The following is a 23,038-nucleotide window of genomic DNA, read 5'->3' on the forward strand; positions in this document are numbered from 1 at the left end:
CATCAGCACCAGCTGTCACTCATTCAACCCATCACCATCACCATAAAGGCCGGACTGCAACTCCACCTCCTCGCCGAGAAATCATCTACCATACAGGTAATTCTCTGCTGAATCTAAATCGAACATTAGTCTGATCTCTTTTGCAGCCGTTTTCCTGGGACAGATTCCTTGTCTGCTGTGTTGGCGTTTGGTGTGGACTGCGACGGCTTCGCCTCCCACCCCACCCAGATAAGTGGTTGTCTCAGGAGCTGTCCGAGTGTGTTATCGGAGGTGGAGGTTCTCCCTCCTAACTGAACACAGACTGTGGGATTACTGAGTGTGCGTACTCACACTCATCAAACTGTTTCTGTTCTCTGCCAGCAGTACCGGGTCTGACTGCTGAAGACAGTGGCCACCTGGGGCGCAGGGCTTGGCGGCTCCGGTGTTCTTCAGATCCGTTGGTGGTGGAAGCTGTGTGGGTTCCGGCTCTTCTATCACCAGACGTCTTCTATCTTCGAGCCTGCCACACGCCACCTTGTGTATGATTGACATTCCGCACTATTGTTATTGTCTGTACTTCGTTGTGCACTTCACAACATTAAATTGTTACTTTTTGGCTTATCCATTGTCCGTTCATTAACGCCCCCTGTTGTGGGTCCGTGTCATGACACTTTCCCAACAGTACATGCGATAAAATGATGACGGAACACAGAAGCAGACAGCTTTATTTTGTTTACTGCAGGTGGATAATTTACGTTTGGATTTTTATTTCCTAAATACGTGGATGACTCAAATGGACATTGAGAATTCACTTGAAAGTAAGCATCAAACAAGCCATTCCATGTTCTCTGTAGCAGTTCATTGATTTCATAAATGCATCACACTATAGTTTTTAGTACATAGCATACGGGTAAAAACAACAATATATGCAGGGCTATTCTCATTTTATATGTCAAAAGGGTTTTGTGGCTCCAGATGTACAGAGTCAAAGAAACAGAGGGTTGATGACATAACCTAACTTTGGCCTTGCCCTCTAAAATTCAACTGACTTAAATAGAATTGATAACATTAAGTCTAGACCTTACCTACCCCAATGAGCAAACATGTTGGCAACAGTGGTAATTATGAAAGGCAGTAACCTCACCCCACCCCCACCCCACACACACCACCACCCACACCATAGTCTGTCAGTTGCAGAGGGTGATTATGGGCACCTGGAATAGGCTGCACTGCTGGGCCTCATCATCATCATTGTGTGCATTATATATGTACGCTTCTGTCTCAGATCAACTTCACCACATTGTCCTGTCTTGTTCTGTGGTACACAATGGCAATGAGTCTCAGTAGCTTAATCATTCTCTTGTGCAACCACTTTTTCAACTGTGCACTTCAGATTTTCCCAGCACGCTGCCAACTGCCACTCCACTGGCTTCCTATGTGGATCCCTGCCTCCTGAGGTCTTCTCTGATGCTTCCTCCTCCATGCAGCTGCCAAACCAACAACAGATTCTCCACTACTGCACAATCGGTAACCTGTTTAACAATGAACCATTGTTGATCATAGCTTACCTGTCTGCTGCATTTCAGTCCTCACTTCTAGCTCTGCCACTTTAGGCCAGAAAAACTCATGCAATGTTTTTCTTTTTAATTACAAGATAAAACCATTCAAACTCACCAGACTCAGTGGGGCGACCATCTGCTATGGCTGTTCAAAAAGATAACACAAAAAGCACGAAAACAAGCCTGACAGGACATACAACGAAAAAAAATGTTGCAGCTAAAAAAAAAAAAAACATAAACCAAACCATGGCGCTCATAGAGCGCAAACCTCCGCTAGTACTAGTTTCCAATTCCACAAAATTTTATCTTGGAAAGATTTTTCAAGGTCAAAGTCCTGTTAGAAATGGTTTTCATAAGCTAAATTAGATGTGAACAAATGTCAGGAGTATGTATTTAGTTCATGCACTTGAATCAAAGTTTTTTGTGATGTTGTCAGGTTTTTTTTTTCAAATTTTTTGGATTTTCAGATCATTTTCACAGAACACTGGTTCTCTCTCCTATGCACAATTTGTCATTGATTTTTGGCACTTCTCAATCGGCCCTCATACCTGTTCATCTGGGGCTTTGGTCCTTCAGGACAGACTTCTTATTCAAATCAGGGTTAAAATACTAACATCACAATCATACAAGATGTAATGTGTAAATGCGTCCATCTTACCATGGTATCTCGGCCAATTGGAGCAGAGAAGACGTACTCCAGCTGGAAGACAACTGCTAAAGCTCGATGGTTAATCAGTTTGAGCTCCAGGTTGCTGCGAAGACCCAGCATTTGAGGGACGGGTGATAGTGCAGAGCTGAGAACAAACCAGAGACACTGTGTGAAGACATGAAAGGAAAGGCAGGACAAACACAGAAACATGACAAAATACTAATTTTAAACTGCAGTAAATTAACTAATATCACTCAAGTGGCAGTAACTGAGTAAACAAAGTTGTTTATTCCATGTATATCACCATTTCTACCGATTACTGTGCTCCATCAAAGACAATCAGCAAATGCATGAAAAACTGTTTGGTATAGGTATAGTCAAATCAGTATATTATTATTCTCATACCAGTTTCACTTTGATATATTACTTGTTCCTGAAATAATTGTGTTGTAGGAAACATTGTGCCACAGATGTGACAGATATTTTATGTTTATTGTCAAAAATACAGCACAGATGGTATTTCCCATAAAATAAAATGTGTGATTCATCAGAGCGAGAAGGTCAAGAATCTTGGTGTGATCTTTGATACAAGATTGTCATTTGATCTACACATTAACGAGGATGTGAGAATGGCCCATTTTCATGTTTAAAATATTGAAATGATTCGACCCATCTTGTCAATGGCAGATTCGAAAACTTTGATTCATGCTTTTGTGTATTCCAAAACTGACTATTGTAACGTGGTGTTTAATGGTTTTCCATTAAAGAGTGTTACATTTCTGCAGATAGTTTAGAATTCTGCTGCTAGAGTCTTGATGAAAATCAGGATATTTGATCACATTACACCTATTTTGGCTTCCCTTCACTGGCTTCCTGTTTAAGAGTCTATTTTGTGGTCTTGCTGCTGACTTATAAGGCTCTAAATAGATTGGTGTGAGCTAACTTTCTGAACTTGATCAGCGTTATCTGCCATCTCATGCGCTGCGATCACAGACTGCAGGTTTGTTCTGTGTTCCCAGGGTTAAAAAGAAGTCAACAGGTTTTAGTCCCTTTGCTTACCATGCTCTGACATTGTGGAACAGTTTGCCTTGTTGACATTAGACAGTCTGTTTCTGCTGAATCTTTTAAGGCAAATCTTATTTTATTTCTTCAGGTTATCATTAGTTTTTATTGTTGGTCTGAATTATATTTGCAGGGGGTTTTCTACTTGACATTTTACATGAACTGTTTTTATCTGTTTTATGATGAAGAGTACATTGTAAATGTTTCTCTTTAAAGTGCAATATATATAATTATTATATCGTACTGACACACCTACACCTTCTGACTACCCATTTTGAGGTCCTGTGACTCTTAGCCATTCCTGCCATGCTTCCAAAAGCAACAACAGACCTTCTTATGAAGTCTGCTATCTTATATTGCTAAAGACACTGTGTTAAATGTGACACAACTGGGGGCAATGTATTTTCCAGATTGTGCACTTCACATTTTTAAGCATTTTAAAGTCTAAGCAGTGACAGCTGTACTGTGTGAGGCACAGCATCATTGTGGCACACCAACATGAACGTAATGGGACTTGGCCAAACTTTCATAAAGTTTACTTGAAAACAGATATATCAGGACTCGGTAATAATATATCCTGACTGATCGAGCCATGTAAAGTGTCACATCAGTAACACCAAATGCTTTGGAGATCTCCATTAAAATGTTTGCCAGGTCACAGTCCATAATTTCTCAACTGTATGACACATTGCTGATCATGGGTTCACCCAAAACAAACGCCCTAAAGGATAAATGGGAAACAGAGCTTGGAACCCAAATATCTCAATTCCTGTGGGAAGAATGCCTTGAACACATACATGACTGTTCCATTAACATCCGACACTGATACAATTTAAAATTCTACATAGGTTACATTACTCCAAGGCCAAGTTGCATAAAATATTTCCAGATGTATCGCCACTGTGCGAGAAATGTGAATGCGCAGAGGCTACCTTATCACACAGTTATGCCCTATGTCATAAACTACAAAAATATTGGGGTGACATATTTCATTTCCTGTCTAGGATTCTGGAAATCCAAATAATCCCAGATCCTGTTTTGATCATTTTGGGAATATCTGATGAGCTCTTAAATCTTAATGTAGCACAACAGCGTCTCCTGTCATACGGTGTTATAACTGCCAAGAAACTGATCCTTTTATATTCGAAGGAAAAAGAAGTGCCCTCATTTAAATACTGGCTATCAGACCTGACCGACACCCTCCACCTGGAGAGAATCAGATTCATCCTAAAAGATAAACTGAGGGAGTTTGAAAAAACTTGGGAACCATTGGCCTCTTACCTTGATTCAATAATTGACTAACATGACCAACAACGTGGCAATCCTGGGGGAGGGGGGGTGGGGTGGGGGCGCTTGTCCTATATGTCTTGTAGTTCTTGTATTTAATACTTAATTTCTTTACAGCGGGCTATTGCTGTTTATTGTTTTTTTATTTTAAGTATTATTATTATTTTGTTACTGTTATTGTTTCTTATGTTTTGATTATTTTTATTTCTATTTTAGACATTGTCACTATGCCTTTTTGTTGTTTATGTATGTGTCAGATTTTTTCTTTCTAATAAGAAACATGTAAATGTCAGACCAAGTGCCTTGTTGAAAGAAATATTTCACAATAAATATATTTGAAAATGTAAAGTGTCACATCAGGCCACATAGTTAACCACCCAACTTGCCCAATCAGTCAAATGTAAAAAAAACAAAAAAAAAAACACAAAAACATATCACTTTGATGGTGATGACACACCATGACAAAAACAATGCAAGTAACAAGGAGTAAAACATCTCACTGCATTCTCATCTTTGTTGAGAGGTGAACATGTGCAGATTCATGCTGGGATTCCCAACAACAATGTTGTTCATAGAGCTGAAGTACAGGTGGGAATTAAAATGAATTTGGAAAAAGGAGTGCAGCTGCAGTGAGGCAAATAAGTATTGATCCACTGTCGATTTTGTAAGTTCTCACACCTACAACGAATGGAGAAGTCTGTAATTTTTATTGTAGGTACACTTACTTCAACTGTGACAGACAGAATCAAAAAAAAAAAAAAAAGAAAAAGAAAATCACATTGTATGATTTTTACATAATTAATTTACATTTTATTGCATAAAATAAGTATTTGATATAATAGAAAAACAGACCTTAACATTTGGTACAGAAACCTTTGTTTGCAATTTCAGAGGTCAGATGTTTCCTGTAGTTCTTGACCAAGTTTGCACACTGCAGCAGGGATTTTGCTCCACTCCTCCATACAGATCTTCTCCAGATCATTCAGGTTTCAAGTTTCAGCTCCTTCCAAAGGTTTTCTATTGCGTTAAGGTCTGGAGACTGGCTAGGCCACTCCAGGACCTTGAAATGCTTCTTACAGAGCCCCTCCTTAGTTGCCCTGGTTGTGTGTTTCAGGTCATTGTCATGATGGAAAACCCAGCCATGACCCATCTTCAATGCTCTTACTGAGGGAAGGAGGTTGTTTGCCAAAATCCCGCAATACATGACCCCATCCATAAGCACCTCCAAAAGTGGAGTGTGGAGTGGAGTTGATTCCAAAAAGCTCTATTTTGGTCTCCTCTGACCACATGACCTTCTCTCATGCCTCCTCTGGATCATCCAGATGGTCTTTGGTGAACTTCAAATGGGTATGTACATGCGTTGGCTCGAGCAGGGGGATCTTGCTGCCCTACAGGATTTTAAACCATGATGGCGTAGTGTGTTACTAATGTAATCTTTGTGACTGTGGTCCCAGCTCTCTTCAGGTCATTGACCAGGTCCTCCTGTGTAGTTCTGGGCTTTCTCAGAATCATCCTTACCTCATGAGGTGAGATCTTCTGTGGAGCCCCCAGACTGAGGAAGACTGACAGTCACCTTGTGTTTCTTCCATTTTCTAATAAATAATCATAACAGTTGTTGTCTTCTCACCAAGCTGCTTGTCTATTGTCCTGTAGCTCATCCCAGCCTTGTGCAGGTCTACAGTTTTGTCCCTGGTGTCCTTAGACAGATCTTTGGTCTTGGCCATGGTGGATAGATTGGAGTGTGATTGATTGTGTGGACAGTTGTCTTTTATACAGGTAACAAGTTCAAACAGGTGCCATTATTACAGATAAAGAATAGGAGGGCTTCTTAAAGAAAAACTAACAGTTCTGTGAGACCCAAAATTCTTGCTGGATGGTAGGTGATCAAATACTTATTTCATGCAATAAAAGTCAAATTAATTATTTAAAAATCATACAATGTGATTTTCTGAATTTTTTGTCTCTCGCAGTTGAAGTGTGCCTACGATAAAATTTACAGACCTCTTCATTCTTTGTAGGTGAGAAAACTTGCAAAATCAACAGTGGATCAAATACTTATTTGCCTCACTGTATATGGCAGCAGAGGATGTGTGTGAAATGCTGATTATGCTTTGTGGAGTAAATCACAGGTTAGAGTACAAGTCAGATAAAACATTACCATTTTTCAAATGCGTAAGCCAGTGTTAGGCTGTGTTTTGCTGCCCACGGGAATTGCAGTAACTTGTAAGAACACGCATAAAGCAGAAAGTAATGGCCATCAAAATGGTTTTTAGAGCAAACAAGGGCAGCTTGAAAATGATATAATGTAATTATCTGTAGAGAATCAAGCCATACAGACATATCTTTACATAATCAAAGGTTGATGGTAAGGGTCAGGATGCCCTATGAGGCAGGTTGTATTATAATTTGGACCCCAAGAGTCTATGTGCCCTGCTGCCCAATTAAAGTTGGCTGTTGTGCTGTATGAGCCAAGGGTGCCCCAAAATTGTCGGGTGAGTCATATTATCAAACACACAAAAGCTAATCTCTCAGAATGGTTATCTAACACAGTTAATTTCATTGTCTGAGTCCAGTGTGTAATTTGCCCCAACGAACTGCCATTCACAGCTGTTACCGCCACAGGGCATGGGAGGTGATGCAACTTAAGAAGCAGGTTCCTGGCAAGAGAGGAATGCAGTGAATTAGCATTAGAGCCTGAGTCAATAAACACTGGAATGGTCACAGAAGAATGTTAAACTGGCCTTTATCATGTTTTGAGCAGAAGCCGCAATGATCAAATTTTGACTCACCCATGCCACTTGCTTGTTTTGTGTGGGGGCACCCCTGACCTGGCAACTAGAGTCCAAGTGACCCTGTTGTCCACAGTAGAAGCATCGCCCCTCCTCCTGGTGTTGACAGCGCTCCTCAGTGGAGAGACAAGTGCGTCCAAGCCGCATCGGTTCCTCTGTGTTGACTCTTGATGGACTTGAATTAGGTTGGGCTGACTAGAGCTGGGTATCGATTCAAATTTCAAGAATCAATTTGATTCCGATTCTTAAGATTCAGAATCGATTATTCCGATTCGATCCGATCCGATACTGATTTGGGTTAGTGTTATTAAAATTGTTTTTGAGCTTTACCTAATTGATTCGTTATGCAACATAATGCTAGTATTATATTGACATCTGACAGCAAATTAATGAAGTATTGGTATTTAATAATGATGGCTATAAGACTGATGGCACGGACCATCTCCCTCCCAGAATGATAGAGTAGTATTTTTATTTTACAAACATACTGAAGGGCAGAATTATTGAACAGATCCAGGGCAGCCAAAAGAGGGTAGCAGAGGTGCCTGGTCATTGGCCCTGACAGAGGTATACTTCTACACCCTTCCATGTAAAGCTGTAACAAAGATAAAAAACAAACAAACGAACAATGGCTTTAATTCACAAAAACTTGTTTCTTGCCCGCAACAGAACCGTTCCAACGCAAGCAAGAAGTGTGTGTATATATATAAATATAATAAATAATATAATAATATATAATTATATAAATATAATAATAAATATAAATTTGAAACTGCTGGCTAAGGCTAAGCGTAAATTTGGTAAGATTGTAATTCACGTCGGCAGTAATGACACCCGGTTACGCCAATCGGAGGTCACTAAAATTAACATTAAATCGGTGTGTAACTTTGCAAAAACAATGTCGGACTCTGTAGTTTTCTCTGGGCCCCTCCCCAATCAGACCGGGAGTGACATGTTTAGCCGCATGTTCTCCTTGAATTGCTGGCTGTCTGAGTGGTGTCCAAAAAATGAGGTGGGCTTCATAGATAATTGGCAAAGCTTCTGGGGAAAACCTGGTCTTGTTAGGAGAGACGGCATCCATCCCACTTTGGATGGAGCAGCTCTCATTTCTAGAAATCTGGCCAATTTTCTTAAATCCTCCAAACCGTGACTATCCAGGGTTGGGACCAGGAAGCAGAGTTGTAGTCTTACACACCTCTCTGCAGCTTCTCTCCCCCTGCCATCCCCTCATTACCCCATCCCCGTAGAGACGGTGCCTGCTCCCAGACCACCAATAACCAGTAAAAATCTATTTAAGCATAAAAATTCAAAAAGAAAAAATAATATAGCACCTTCAACTGCACCACAGACTAAAACAGTTAAATGTGGTCTATTAAACATTAGGTCTCTCTCTTCTAAGTCCCTGTTGGTAAATGATATAATAATTGATCAACATATTGATTTATTCTGCCTTACAGAAACCTGGTTACAGCAGGATGAATATGTTAGTTTAAATGAGTCAACACCCCCGAGTCACACTAACTGTCAGAATGCTCGTAGCACGGGCCGGGGCGGAGGATTAGCAGCAATCTTCCATTCCAGCTTATTAATTAATCAAAAACCCAGACAGAGCTTTAATTCATTTGAAAGTTTGACTCTTAGTCTTGTCCATCCAAATTGGAAGTCCCAAAAACCAGTTTTATTTGTTATTATCTATCGTCCACCTGGTCGTTACTGTGAGTTTCTCTGTGAATTTTCAGACCTTTTGTCTGACTTAGTGCTTAGCTCAGATAAGATAATTATAGTGGGCGATTTTAACATCCACACAGATGCTGAGAATGACAGCCTCAACACTGCATTTAATCTATTATTAGACTCTATTGGCTTTGCTCAAAAAGTAAATGAGTCCACCCACCACTTTAATCATATCTTAGATCTTGTTCTGACTTATGGTATGGAAATAGAAGACTTAACAGTATTCCCTGAAGACTCCCTTCTGTCTGATCATTTCTTAATAACATTTACATTTACTCTGATGGACTACCCAGCAGTGGGGAATAAGTTTCATTACACTTGAAGTCTTTCAGAAAGCGTTGTAACTAGGTTTAAGGATATGATTCCTTCTTTATGTTCTCTAATGCCATATACCAACACAGTGCAGAGTAGCTACCTAAACTCTGTAAGTGAGATAGAGTATCTCGTCAATAGTTTTACATCCTCATTGAAGACAACTTTGGATGCTGTAGCTCCTCTAAAAAAGAGAGCTTTAAATCAGAAGTGCCTGACTCCGTGGTATAACTCACAAACTCGTAGCTTAAAGCAGATAACCCGTAAGTTGGAGAGGAAATGGCGTCTCACTAATTTAGAAGATCTTCACTTAGCCTGGAAAAAGAGTCTGTTGCTCTATAAAAAAGCCCTCCGTAAAGCTAGGACATCTTTCTACTCATCACTAATTGAAGAAAATAAGAACAACCCCAGGTTTCTTTTCAGCACTGTAGCCAGGCTGACAAAGAGTCAGAGCTCTATTGAGCTGAGTATTCTATTAACTTGAACTAGTAATGACTTCATGACTTTCTTTGCTAACAAAATTTTAACTATTAGAGAAAAAATTACTCATAACCATCCCAAAGACGTATCGTTATCTTTGGCTGCTTTCAGTGATGCCGGTATTTGGTTAGACTCTTTCTCTCCGATTGTTCTGTCTGAGTTATTTTCATTAGTTACTTCATCCAAACCATCAACATGTTTATTAGACCCCATTCCTACCAGGCTGCTCAAGGAAGCCCTACCATTATTTAATGCTTCGATCTTAAATATGATCAATCTATCTTTGTTAGTTGGCTATGTACCACAGGCTTTTAAGGTGGCAGTAATTAAACCATTACTTAAAAAGCCATCACTTGACCCAGCTATCTTAGCTAATTATAGGCCAATCTCCAACCTTCCTTTTCTCTCAAAAATTCTTGAAAGGGTAGTTGTAAAACAGCTAACTGATCATCTGCAGAGGAATGGTCTATTTGAAGAGTTTCAGTCAGGTTTTAGAATTCATCATAGTACAGAAACAGCATTAGTGAAGGTTACAAATGATCTTCTTATGGCCTCGGACAGTGGACTCATCTCTGTGCTTGTTCTGTTAGACCTCAGTGCTGCTTTTGATACTGTTGACCATAAAATTTTATTACAGAGATTAGAGCATGCCATAGGTATTAAAGGCACTGCGCTGCGGTGGTTTGAATCATATTTGTCTAATAGATTACAATTTGTTCATGTAAATGGGGAATCTTCTTCACAGACTAAAGTTAATTATGGAGTTCCACAAGGTTCTGTGCTAGGACCAATTTTATTCCCTTTATACATGCTTCCCTTAGGCAGTATTATTAGACGGTATTGCTTAAATTTTCATTGTTACGCAGATGATACTCAGCTTTATCTATCCATGAAGCCAGAGGACACACACCAATTAGCTAAACTGCAGGATTGTCTTACAGACATAAAGACATGGATGACCTCTAATTTCCTGCTTTTAAACTCAGATAAAACTGAGGTTATTGTACTTGGCCCCACAAATCTTAGAAACATGGTGTCTAACCAGATCCTTACTGTGGATGGCATTACCCTGACCTCTAGTAATACTGTGAGAAATCTTGGAGTCATTTTTGATCAGGATATGTCATTCAAAGCGCATATTAAACAAATATGTAGGACTGCTTTTTTGCATTTACGCAATATCTCTAAAATCAGAAAGGTCTTGTCTCAGAGTGATGCTGAAAAACTAATTCATGCATTTATTTCCTCTAGGCTGGACTATTGTAATTCATTATTATCAGGTTGTCCTAAAAGTTCCCTAAAAAGCCTTCAGTTAATTCAAAATGCTGCAGCTAGAGTACTGACGGGGACTAGAAGGAGAGAGCATATCTCACCCATATTGGCCTCTCTTCATTGGGTTCCTGTTAATTCTAGAATAGAATTTAAAATTCTTCTTCTTACTTATAAGGTTTTGAATAATCAGGTCCCATCTTATCTTAGGGACCTCGTAGTACCATATCACCCCAATAGAGCGCTTCGCTCTCAGACTGCAGGCTTACTTGTAGTTCCTAGGGTTTGTAAGAGTAGAATGGGAGGCAGAGCCTTCAGCTTTCAGGCTCCTCTCCTGTGGAACCAGCTCCCAATTCAGATCAGGGAGACAGACACCCTCTCTACTTTTAAGATTAGGCTTAAAACTTTCCTTTTTGCTAAAGCTTATAGTTAGGGCTGGATCAGGTGACCCTGAACCATCCCTTATTTATGCTGCTATAGACGTAGACTGCTGGGGGGTTCCCATGATGCACTGTTTCTTTCTCTTTTTGCTCTGTATGCACCACTCTGCATTTAATCATTAGTGATCGATCTCTGCTCCCCTCCACAGCATGTCTTTTTCCTGGTTCTCTCCCTCAGCCCCAACCAGTCCCAGCAGAAGACTGCCCCTCCCTGAGCCTGGTTCTGCTGGAGGTTTCTTCCTGTTAAAAGGGAGTTTTTCCTTCCCACTGTAGCCAAGTGCTTGCTCACAGGGGGTCGTTTTGACCATTGGGGTTTTACATAATTATTGTATGGCCTTGCCTTACAATATAAAGCGCCTTGGGGCAACTGTTTGTTGTGATTTGGCGCTATATAAAAAAATTGATTGATTGAATTGATTGATATATTGGATGTGTGAATCGATCTGTGGCAATTAAAATGAGAATCGATTTAAAATCTGCGAATCGATCTTTTCAACCCACCACTAGGGCTGACCTGTCGTAACAGAAGCTTGGTGCCGTGACCTGTTGCTGTGAGAACGAGTCTCCCATCGGACCTGTCTGTCATCTTCCGGTCCACTTTGATCACCAGCGCGATTAGCGCGTCAAGGACTTCAGTGAGTTCTGCGATGATCAGCTGGTCCTGAATGTGATTGGCGAGCTCTTGGAAAAAAGCACTTTAGCCATTAAACAAGACAATCTGTTCACTCATGGTACCAACATGAGATTTAACTCACTCATGGTAAGTGCACCATGACACTTAACTAAACTGAATAAATCAATTGAACAACAAAAACACAATAAATCAATAACACTAATAACACTGTTTAACATGAACCTCAAACCCCAAACTCCAATGGTGCATTGCAGCACAATGTCCATTGTTTACTGGTTAGGCAAAAGTGCTAATTTCTCCAAAAATAACTGTCCTATCAACTTTATGTTTTGGCAGTGTTCATCCTTAACCCAAAATACATAAGCATACCAAACAGCAAATGTCAGCTCTCTCCGGTTTTTGCGTGATCAAAGCCATAGACACGCACGCACACACACGCAAAGAGGCCACTTGGCTATTATAACATAGATAAACATGGCTGGAAATTAGGTATGAATTTTGGGTTCAAAAATTTATATATATATATATGTATAAAATATTCTTCGATATGAACAATATTCTTCGATATGAACAAAAGTGCCATAATATTCGTTTGTTATGGCACTAAACTCTTAACAGCATTTTGTTTATGCAGTTGCAGTTAACGGGGTTCTCTGCAGGGTTTTTTTCTCAGCGCAATGGGATGGAAAAATCACCTTAAAAAGCTGGGGGTTCGGGGATGCTTAGGACAGCTCACCTGTCATCTCTGCAAACTCACATCTGCTGCTACACTTATAAATAAAACAAAGGCTCTTTAAACAGTAACTATTTTATTATTTGGAAAAACGTTTCCTTATTTTAACATTAAATGAATGAAAATATGTCCATGAAGTCAAAGTTCAGTCAAAAAGACATTTGCACAGGTAGAAGCCCTGCCCTATTGTGCATAATTTTACAACTTTCACAACCACTAAAATAGTGAAATTCAGATTTTAGTAATTACTCTGTCCTGATTACAACATTAAAAACAATAACATAGTCAATGACGGTGTGATTTAATGTTGAAATGACTCAATTATAAAAAATTTTAATCATGAGAAGTCCTAATGAACAAACACACTCCAGCCATTGTTACATCATTTCCTGTTTTGTTGATAATAAATATTTACATTTATTTATGGTGTCTTTTTTTCTTGGCTGAAATGCAGATATAAATTAATGAATCTACCAGACTTAAAAATGTACATATTGCTTTTCATGCTGTTTTGTCTAAAAATAAATGTCCAAGGGTCATTATCATGTTAATCAAGAAACCATCCCACCTGAAACAACAAAAACAACAGATAAGTTATGGTTTTAATGGTTTTAAAGAATCTTTTTTTTTAAACTTCAAATGATTTTAATTACAAGTCATTTAATGTAAGGAAAAAACAAGGATTTTCTTGAATTAATTGCTGAGTATAAATTAGCAGTTCTGATGTTCCTGACACACTTCTACACTATTCTGTGTTTTGGCCTGATGCCTTGTTTCTTTTGACTTTAAAGTTAGGCTGTAACAACGATCAATTAAAAAAACTATGACTTTCCTTCACACAATGTGGTCCTAAAAATGTAGGCAATAGTGTTTCAGAGGGTTATAAATTAAAAAAAAAAAAAAAAATATATATATATATATATATATATATATATATATATATATATATAAGCTCAATTTTGAGCTTCATGCCAAAGGCTGTGAATACTTATGTACATGTGATTTCTTAGTTTTTGTGGGTTTTTAAATGCATTTTCAAAAATCTAAAAACTCATGTCATTATGGGTATTATGTGTAGAATTTGGAGGGAAAAAAAATTTCCTCCATTCTGGAATAAGCCTGTAAGATTAAAAAATGTGGAAAAAGTGAAGTGCTGTGAATACTTTCCGGATGCACTGAGTACAAAGTTTGTTCAAGATTGACAAAAGATGGATCAAGAAGTTATTATGATGCTTCAAACGCACCCCCAATTTGCTATTTGGGATGAAACGGGAGGGAATGGCACTCTGTGAAATAGCCTCAAAAAAGGGTAAAGTGAAATATATGCATTTTGACTATTCCACTTGTTTAATAATGCGTTATTTCTTTTGAAGGTGTTCACCATTCCATAATACAAAACAAATTAACTGTGTTTGAGGAGTTACACTCGCTTGCTAAATGTTCCCTGGCAAGTGCCAGCTTCCTGTGTGAAACAGCGCTCTTGGTGTTCGTCATTCACAGCTTGCATACACCACAGGCGGGAGCATACGGTGAAGCACTGGTGTGTCAGGAGGTGGGGCAGAACGCCTTTTCTTTTTTCGCTTCACAGACTCCAGAGAACAGACAAGCACTTCAGTTTTCTCTCTCTCTCTCTTTCATTTCTTTTGTCTTTTGCTCCTGTCTGGAACTACGAAACAGAACAGAAGCCAGACAGAGAAACAACTTTCAGCAGAAGTGCTCAAAAAAGTTTAACAGTAATTACTGCCAGCTAAATTCATTCATATTTGATTTTTTTCCCCCTTGCTTTGTAAGTAAGCAGATTAAGTGATTAATTTGTGTCAACAATACTTTGCATCGTGAGTACAAATTTGTTAAACCCCTTATGGCCCAGTCACACAGCACACAACAATTCCTGCACAAATCCTGCACAAAGGGAAAAAAGTAAAAAAGTCACAATTTGTTGAGAAAAGGTGGACGAAAGAGCTTTATCACCGAATATCCTGCGAAGCAAGAGCGCAAAAGGGACGAAAGAGGAACTAAACAAAACTGAAGCTAACGATCTCGACGCTTTAACCGAAACCCGCCTGGAGCCAAAGCTGGAGCAGTGTGTGTCTGCATCTCTGAGTTCCAGGACTCGGCGGTGGGATGGCGCTCATAGCACCCGAGTCCTGGAGAAACTGCAAACAGAAGCTGTGGAGATCTGTGCACACGTCGGTGAGACCACCTGCTCTGGTTCCTCGTCCAGAACGAAAGAGGGATCATCTCCTTCTTCATCAGAACTCTCACTGTCTGACAACATGCTGCTCTGTCTTGCTCCAACAAAAAAAAAAACTCTGGTGTGCCGTGGTCACTGCTGTATCACTGTATTATGTTACTAAGCCATATATATTGATTTATAACATAAAACTGTCAAAACGAGGAATAAATATAAGTGTAAAGATGATTGAATATATCAGAGCAGTAAAATGATCAGTCCATGTGAACGCGCATTGACTCCCCATGTGCAGTTATTTCACGAGCTGCAGATAATCCACAACGTGAATTCTTATCAAAACTCTGGCAGAAGCATGAACCAATTGGAGACCCCTAATGATGGACTGCAGTAAACCAGAGAACAGAACATTGCAGTAATCCATTCCAAAAGAGACAAACGAATGGATCAGTGTCTTAATCAGCCACAGATATGTATGGGACGAATCTTCGCTATGTCTCAAAGGTGGAAGAAAGCAGTCCTCGTAATATTTCTAATGTGTAGGTCAAAGGACAACATAGGATCAAAAATTACCCCAAGGTTCCTCACTTTGTCAGTGCAATGTATGACACACAAGCCTAGGCTAAGCATTAGCTGGTCAAACTAAATTTGATGTCTCGCTGGACCAAGAACCACCATTTAAGTCTTGTTCGAATTTAAAAGTAAGAAATTGCTGGACATCCAGCTATTCACTGACACAAGGCAGTCCTCAAAAGACTTTATGTGTATGAGATTACCAGCAGTTATCAGCATGTACAACTGAGTGTTAGCAGCGTAGCAATAAAAAGTAATCCCATAACGCCACAGTATTTGCCCAATTATATGTAGCACCTCTTAAGAGCTATATAAAGATAAGATAAAATAAGATAAAACTTTATTGTCCGTAAAACGGAAATTTGACTTACGTGAGCTGCCGAAGCCCCAAGACGTGAAAACACATCAAACATTCATCATAAAACATTCAACATAAAATAATCTTAAAAGTAGTATGTGGTCTGCAACAATGTGTTCACATTGCTCCCTGCTTTTCTCACAGAGAGAAAAGCAGGGGGCCTAAGACGGTTCTTAACCAGTTTTGTTGGTATAAGGTCGAAAAGACTTTTAGCAGAAGTTACAAGGTTCAGCAGCACACCTAGCGAAATAATATCAAATTTGTTGAATGTAGGTGATGCATCAGTGATGTCACCCTCATCAATAATGGGGTGTAGTGGCCGGACCTAGGCATGCTGGGATAAATTTAACCAAATGTTATCTATTTTCTTCTCAAGGTAATCTAAGAAATCTTGTGCTGTAAATGGAGAGCAACTTACCGGTGGCTGTCCATGAATAAGTACTGCCACCGTGTCAAATAGGATTTTTGTTAATCACATCACAGTAGTAGGCCCGTTTTGTAGCCAGTGATGCATGCTTGAAGTCTAGAATACCATCATGCCATGCAACGTGGAATACTTCTAGTTTTGAACTATGCCATTTTCGTTCTAGAGCTCTAGAGTAATGCTTGAAGCCACATAAGGAATCACTGAACCAAGGTGAGTGTGTTTTGCGGGGCAAGGTTTTAATGTAGGCGGATCAATCACATCCGATATGGTTGTGAACGCTTAGTTTAAGCTGTCCACAAGACTATCTACTGAATGGTCATTTTCCAAAAGTGATGCTAAGATCAGGCAGTCTGGCTCCAAGTTCAGTTGTAGTTGGGAAGTTAATGTGTTGCCGTGATGATAAATAAGTGTCTTGTTCCAGTGAACAAGGCACAACAGACACAATGTCAATATTTGTGGCAGTGATATCACAAACGGGGACCAAATCCAGAGTATTTCCGCTATTGTGAGTCACACCCTGAATGCATTGCTGGAATCCGAATACATCTATAATGTGCATGAAAAATTTGCAGAGGAGGTCAGAATATATATGAATGTTGAAGTCACCAACAATTAGAATGTTATCGGCACGGATTGCCATAAACTCACAAAATGAATCTAAGAATTCATCATATGGGCCCAGGGACCTATATACGGTGATAAAATAACATGGCTAATTTTTATTCTTCTGAACCTTGGCTATACATAGTATCCTGGGCAGAGCAGAGAGTCAAATGTTCAAACAAAATATCTGTTAGACCCCAAGGGCCAGTAAACTCAACTCAGATTTGAATTAGAATAACCCCTCCACCTTGCTTTGTATCACGACAGACGTGACTAAACGTGTGTGATGGTGGGCAGGCTTTATTTAAGGGGAGGACAGAGGTATGTTTCAGCTAGGTTCAGCTACCTATTCAATGGCATCAACCCACCAAATACCTCATCATTACCCTGAGAGGGGAGGGGACAAGAGACTACTTATTGATGTCAACACATCTTTCTGGTAAGGTCACAAGTCCTCTCTATGTCCATTTTTGTTACCTCCGATTGTCTTATCCTAATATCATTGACGGCAGCATGAATAATTATGTAGTTATATCTAGTGTGGTGTTGCAACGTCAGCACCCTAAGGTGAGAGGTAATGCCATGTGGTCTGGCCCCAGGAATATATTTAACATCAGCTGGTGCCTGAAATCTAACTTTGTGGGTGATAGAATCCTCTATCACTAACCCACGGCAGTTCGGCCTGGAGATGGGGGTAGAAGTCAACCGTGGGCTTGGAGGGCTATCAACAGGCAATACCTGAGGGTGAAAAACTGTTCGCATTCGGCAGCGGCAAGATTAATGTAAAGTGCTGTGCACCAAGAGGACCTAAATGTGTAGCAAAATGTAGCGCAGGCTAAGCACTAACATAAAGCTAACCACTCTTAGGATTCACACAGTGATAAAATAATGAGCTAAAATTTGTAGTTGTTGCACTTCAAAACTAAAAGAACTGACAGACATGTAACAGAAATAAAAAGAAACAATTACAACTTTGTACTAATTAGAATAGCGCCATTCAGTCCAGTCGCTAAGGAGGCAGTCCGTCCAGGAAAGCGGTATTTAAACGATAGTTCAACAAACAATGCAAACTGCCCTACCAGCCACCTTGGATCATGTCAGTGTGTCAGTTCTCCACAGAGAGAACTTTCTGTGCAGCCAGGATTTTGTAGACAAATAAATCCTTAAAAGCTCCTCAGAGATTTCCATGAAGGGACAAAGAAAGCAACTGTGGAGACCCAGTGACCCTTAAATTGGGAAAAAAAAAACAGGAAAGTGTGACCTAATACAACAGTATCCTCCAATCCCAGCTACTGCTAGATTCTTTGACCCTAAAGAGGAGCTGTTACGTAACATGCATTAACTCCTGCAGCAGGTGCAGCGTATGTTGTGACAACAATAATGGGAGAAGTAAACAGCACACAATGTGGTGTGATTTTGCTGCTTTCTTTATGAACATAAAGTCTCTCCTGATGCAGTTTGATCAACATAACTAACATGGGTCTGTTGTTAAAACAAAATGTGGCAGTTGTGGGGTGGGGTGATCAGGTGCTGCCTCATGCCAAATTTTGGCAATTAGGGGAGGAGTTCATTCTGAGATGAAAATAGGAGTGTAATGGTGCATTTACACATAGTAACAACAAGTCACAAATGCCATAAAGTATACATTCTTGGCCGATGATCACGAATGTGATGATTCGGGGCTGAGGCGTCAGGAGTCCTCAGGAACTATTGCAATCTGTTGCCGCACGTTACAATTAATTATCACAAACAATTACGCACAGTCAATAATGTCCCACCCTTTTGCGCACTAACCTGGTGCTCAGGTCAGCATGGAAATCTTTGCATTAGTTTGTGGACATGATTTTAAGCAACACTGGGCAAAGGGATGCACAAAATGTTTAAATGTAAATGTGCATGTATTATTTAAAATAATATTTTCATTTGGCTGTTGTAAATTTGTCTGAAATCTTCTGCTGAACTTTAAAAACCCACGTTTCACTGTTTGGCCAGTCCTTCCCATTTCACAGAGACAGCCACACAGCGTTTGTGCATACAGTAGAACAATGCTGCCCCCTACAGTCAGACTTTGCAAAGCTTTACAGTACAATCTCCAGTTCAACAAGGTTAGCCACAGGAAAGATATCTCAACAAAACAAAATGTTAAAGAGAGAACATACAAAAGCAATATTCATCTGTGGGCTCGCCATAAGAATGACATTATCCTGAGTACCTTTTATATAATGGGAGTTCTGATACATTCTCAGGATGCTGGTACGTGTTGTGGTAAATTGAGGTTAAAGCCCTTTTTGGCATCAGAATGTTACCTTTTCAAGTCAGCTTTGATAAAAGCTTTGATAAAAGCAAAAATGCCACACAAGCTGCTGCTTCCTTTTTATTTTTCCTTTCTTTTTTTTTTTTTGGAAGGTGGGGGGTGGAATTAATGAGGAATATGTAAAGCACAGTTGAGTGTGTAAATGTACCGACAGGGTCTCACTATAATCCATTATTGTTGGTGTTTTTCTTGGGGGTTTTTTGGGGGGGGGGTTTTGGGTTGTTTTGTGGCAAACATCAGTCTATAACAAAAGAGGAACAACTCATGATGTGTTCACAGTCATTTTCAAACTCAACTTTGCAATGAATTAAAGAACAAGCTGACGGACTGATCGTCACTGCACTCAGTGGTGAAGGTACGGGGCAAAACAGCCCAGATATTCCTCAGAAGGTAGGAAAAGAGAAATGAAATGACAACATGGAAGTCTGCACTTCTCACTTTCTCCACATACCTGTCAACCAATATTACACATAAAGGAAATCCATGTCAAAAACAGTTTTTGCTGACTTTACTGAATGAAAGTTCAATCAGTTGCCTTTCAGCAAAGGAAGCAGCACCTGGAGAAGCTACTGAAATACCATAAACTATAAGCACTCCTGAAAGTTTTCTTGCCAATTTGTGGTTTTGTCTGACAAACAGCATAATATAAAACCTGAATGTTAGTGCAAACACTGCAGACACTTACTGCACATGTGCAAGTCCTCAGCTCACCTGTCCTTAGATTTGGAGGTCCCACTTGCCCCATCTCTGGCTCTTGGGGCAAGTGGCTCCAGCACCACCACTTGGGGTTTCTCAAGAAAACACCATCCATTATGGACGCCAACATGGAGCCTCCTTTCTTGGATGACAACTGTCCTCAATGTACCTTCTGGTCCTGACTGCTTCTGGAGAATAGTGAGAAACACTAGTTAGCACCATCATGCACATCCATCCATCCATCCATCCATCCATCAATCCCTCATGGCATCACCCATAGGGTTTCTGAAGAATGGGTGTGAAGTGGGGTACATCAAAATGCTGCACTCTTAGCAGTACCTGGCTCTGCCTAAGTCTAAGCCAAATCCATAGAGTTACATATAAGAAAGCCAGAGTGCACACTCCCGACAATGCTAATGTAATGCTGCCGTGCCCACATGGGGGCACGGCCATCATTACCAAAGAGGGCAAAAAGGACACAAAGTACCCAGATGTGCAATACAGTGTGTGTGTTGAGGGACAGACAGAAAGAAAATAAAAAGAACAAAAAAATAAAAACTCAAGACAGACACAGTGGTTTGCCCTCTTTGGTAATGGCACAGCATGCTCCTTGTCAGCACATGCTCAGGCGTGAGTCTGACCTCCAGCTATCATATATGTGTCTCTACGGCCAAACCATAAATGGACAAAAGGGTACTAACTAATGTTAACAAGTTAGGCAACCTGGGTTTGAGTGAAAAATGCATTATTTGAGGACTGAGCAGAGACTCTTTTAACAGGTCACCTGGATTTGGGTAATAAAAAGGATGAGTGGGTTATACCTCCAATAACCATGGCACTATCAGTGCATTACCATGCGACTGCTACCTGCTATTTGTGCTAACATAACAATCATACAAATTAAATAATAACTAGAGCACTGCGCTCGTACAGAGCAAACCTCCGCCAACACTAGTTTCCAATTCCAAACAATTTTACCTTGGAAAAACCTTTCAAGGTCAAAGTGCTGTTTAGAAGTGGCTTGTCATAAGTTCAATTAGATGTGATCAAATGTCCAGAGTATGTATTTAGTTCATGCATTTCAATCAAAGTTTTTTTGTGGTGTTCTCAGGGGTTTTTTTGTAACTTGTTTGGTTTCTAAATTCTTTTTCAGATAATTTTCACAGAACATTGGTTATCTCTGCTGTGCACATTTGTCATTGCTTTTTGACACCTGGTTTCCAACTGATAAATGGAAGATAGACAAACAGGCATAAAATTGGACCCTCCACCCCAAAAAATGTTTATAAATGTATATAGACACAAAACAAATTTTGTTTGTACCAGGCTGTAATGATGCTTCTTTCTAATCCAAAGTTTGACATTTCAGCATGGGTTCTATGGGATGTGACTCACATTTGAAGCTAGCTTCAAGTGGCCATTCAAGTACATAACTGCAGGTTTTGGTACTTCCATTTTGGCTTCATTTTTCAGAGCTGGAGGCTGCTGGTTGGATACCACACAAACAGCAAATACCACTCAAAACCCAAAATACGAGGTCTATTAGAAAAGTATCCGACCTTATTATTTTTTCAAAAACCATATGGATTTGAATCACGTGTGATTACATCAGACATGCTTGAACCCTCGTGGGCATGCGAGAGTTTTTTCACGCCTGTCGGTTACGTCATTCGCCTGTGGGCAGTCTTTGAGTGAGGAGTCGTCCACCCGCTCGTCGATTTTTTTCATTGTTTAGGAATGGCTCAGAGACTGTTGCTTTGTTTGATAAAAATTTTTTCAAAACTGTAAGGCACAACTGAGTGGACACCATTCAATAAATTCAGCTGGTTTTCGGTAAAAATTTTAACGGCTGATGAGAGATTTTGGTCTGGTAGTGTCGCTTTAAGGACGGTCCACGGCGCCTGACGGCGATCTGCGCTTCGAGGCGGCAGCGTCTCGCCGTTTCAAGTTGAAAACTTCCACATTTCAGGCTCTGTTGACGCAGTAAGTCGTCAGAGAACAGAGAACTTTCAGAAGAAGTCGGCATGAGGAGTTTATTCGGACATTCCATTGTTAACGGTCATTTTGTAATGAAAGAACGTGCGGGCAGAGTCGCATGTCGGGCTGGACCCGACCGCGGGGGGGTCGCGGCAGGAAAAACACCTCCGTTGGAAATCTTAACGGGCAAGTTGGAACATGCCCAAGCTGTTAAACAATTTCTCAGTTACTCACTTGTTGAAAGCCATTAAAAGCCGCCTGAATTCTACAAATGGTTTTCAACACGGAGGTGTTTTTCCTGTCGCGGCGCACACAGATTTGCCGAGTCGTCACGGAAACGACTCGGCGAATTTGCGCGTACGTCTTTCATTAAAAAAATGTCCTTAAACAGTGGAATGTCCGCATAAATTCCTCATGCCGGCCTCTTCTGAATCTTCTCTGTTCTCTCACGATGTCCTGGGTGAATTAAGCCTTAAATTAGGATGGTTTCAGCTCGAAACAGGCCGACGACAGCGCCTGGAAGCGCTGCAGGACGTCCCGCTCCGTGGGAAGTCCTTACACCGACAGAAACACCCCATAATCTCTCATCAGCCGTTAAACTTTTCACAGAAAACCAGCTTGATTTCTCGAATAGTGTCCACTCGGATATTCCTCACAGGTCCAGAAAAAATTTTGATAAAGCAACGCACGCCGTCTCGAGCAGCGTGTGAAACAAAGGAATTCAGCCGAGAGGGCGGGACCACATCTCACTCAAGGCCTGCCCACAGGGAAATGACGTCACCGACACGCATGAAAAAACTCATGCATGCGCACGAGGGTTCAAGCATGATTGGTGTAATCGCATGTCATTCAAATCCATATAGTTAAAAAAAAAATAAAAGGGTCGGTTTATTATCTAAGAGACCTCGTATATGTGATGGTGAACATGTTTTTAGACCTGTGGATGGCTGGATTTGTGTGTGTGTGTGTGTG

At 40.2% G+C, this 23,038-nt stretch overlaps 1 protein-coding gene across 1 annotated transcript in view; it reads right to left on the reverse strand.

The window, feature by feature from the left end:
- The window catches only part of nphp4 (nephronophthisis 4), an 804,312-nt gene that overhangs the window by 519,144 nt on the left and 262,130 nt on the right, over positions 1 to 23,038 (reverse strand). Inside the window, exons 7-8 of the mRNA XM_034171910.1 lie at positions 20,105 to 20,277; positions 2,197 to 2,332 (exon numbers count right to left, since the gene is read on the reverse strand). Of these exons, the coding sequence (XP_034027801.1) occupies positions 2,197 to 2,332; positions 20,105 to 20,277 (309 nt within the window). The remainder of the gene's footprint in view (positions 1 to 2,196; positions 2,333 to 20,104; positions 20,278 to 23,038) is intronic.

Source organism: Thalassophryne amazonica, chromosome 6 (genome assembly GCF_902500255.1).
Source record: "Thalassophryne amazonica chromosome 6, fThaAma1.1, whole genome shotgun sequence".
In the NCBI taxonomy this organism is placed as follows: Eukaryota; Metazoa; Chordata; class Actinopteri; order Batrachoidiformes; family Batrachoididae; genus Thalassophryne; species Thalassophryne amazonica.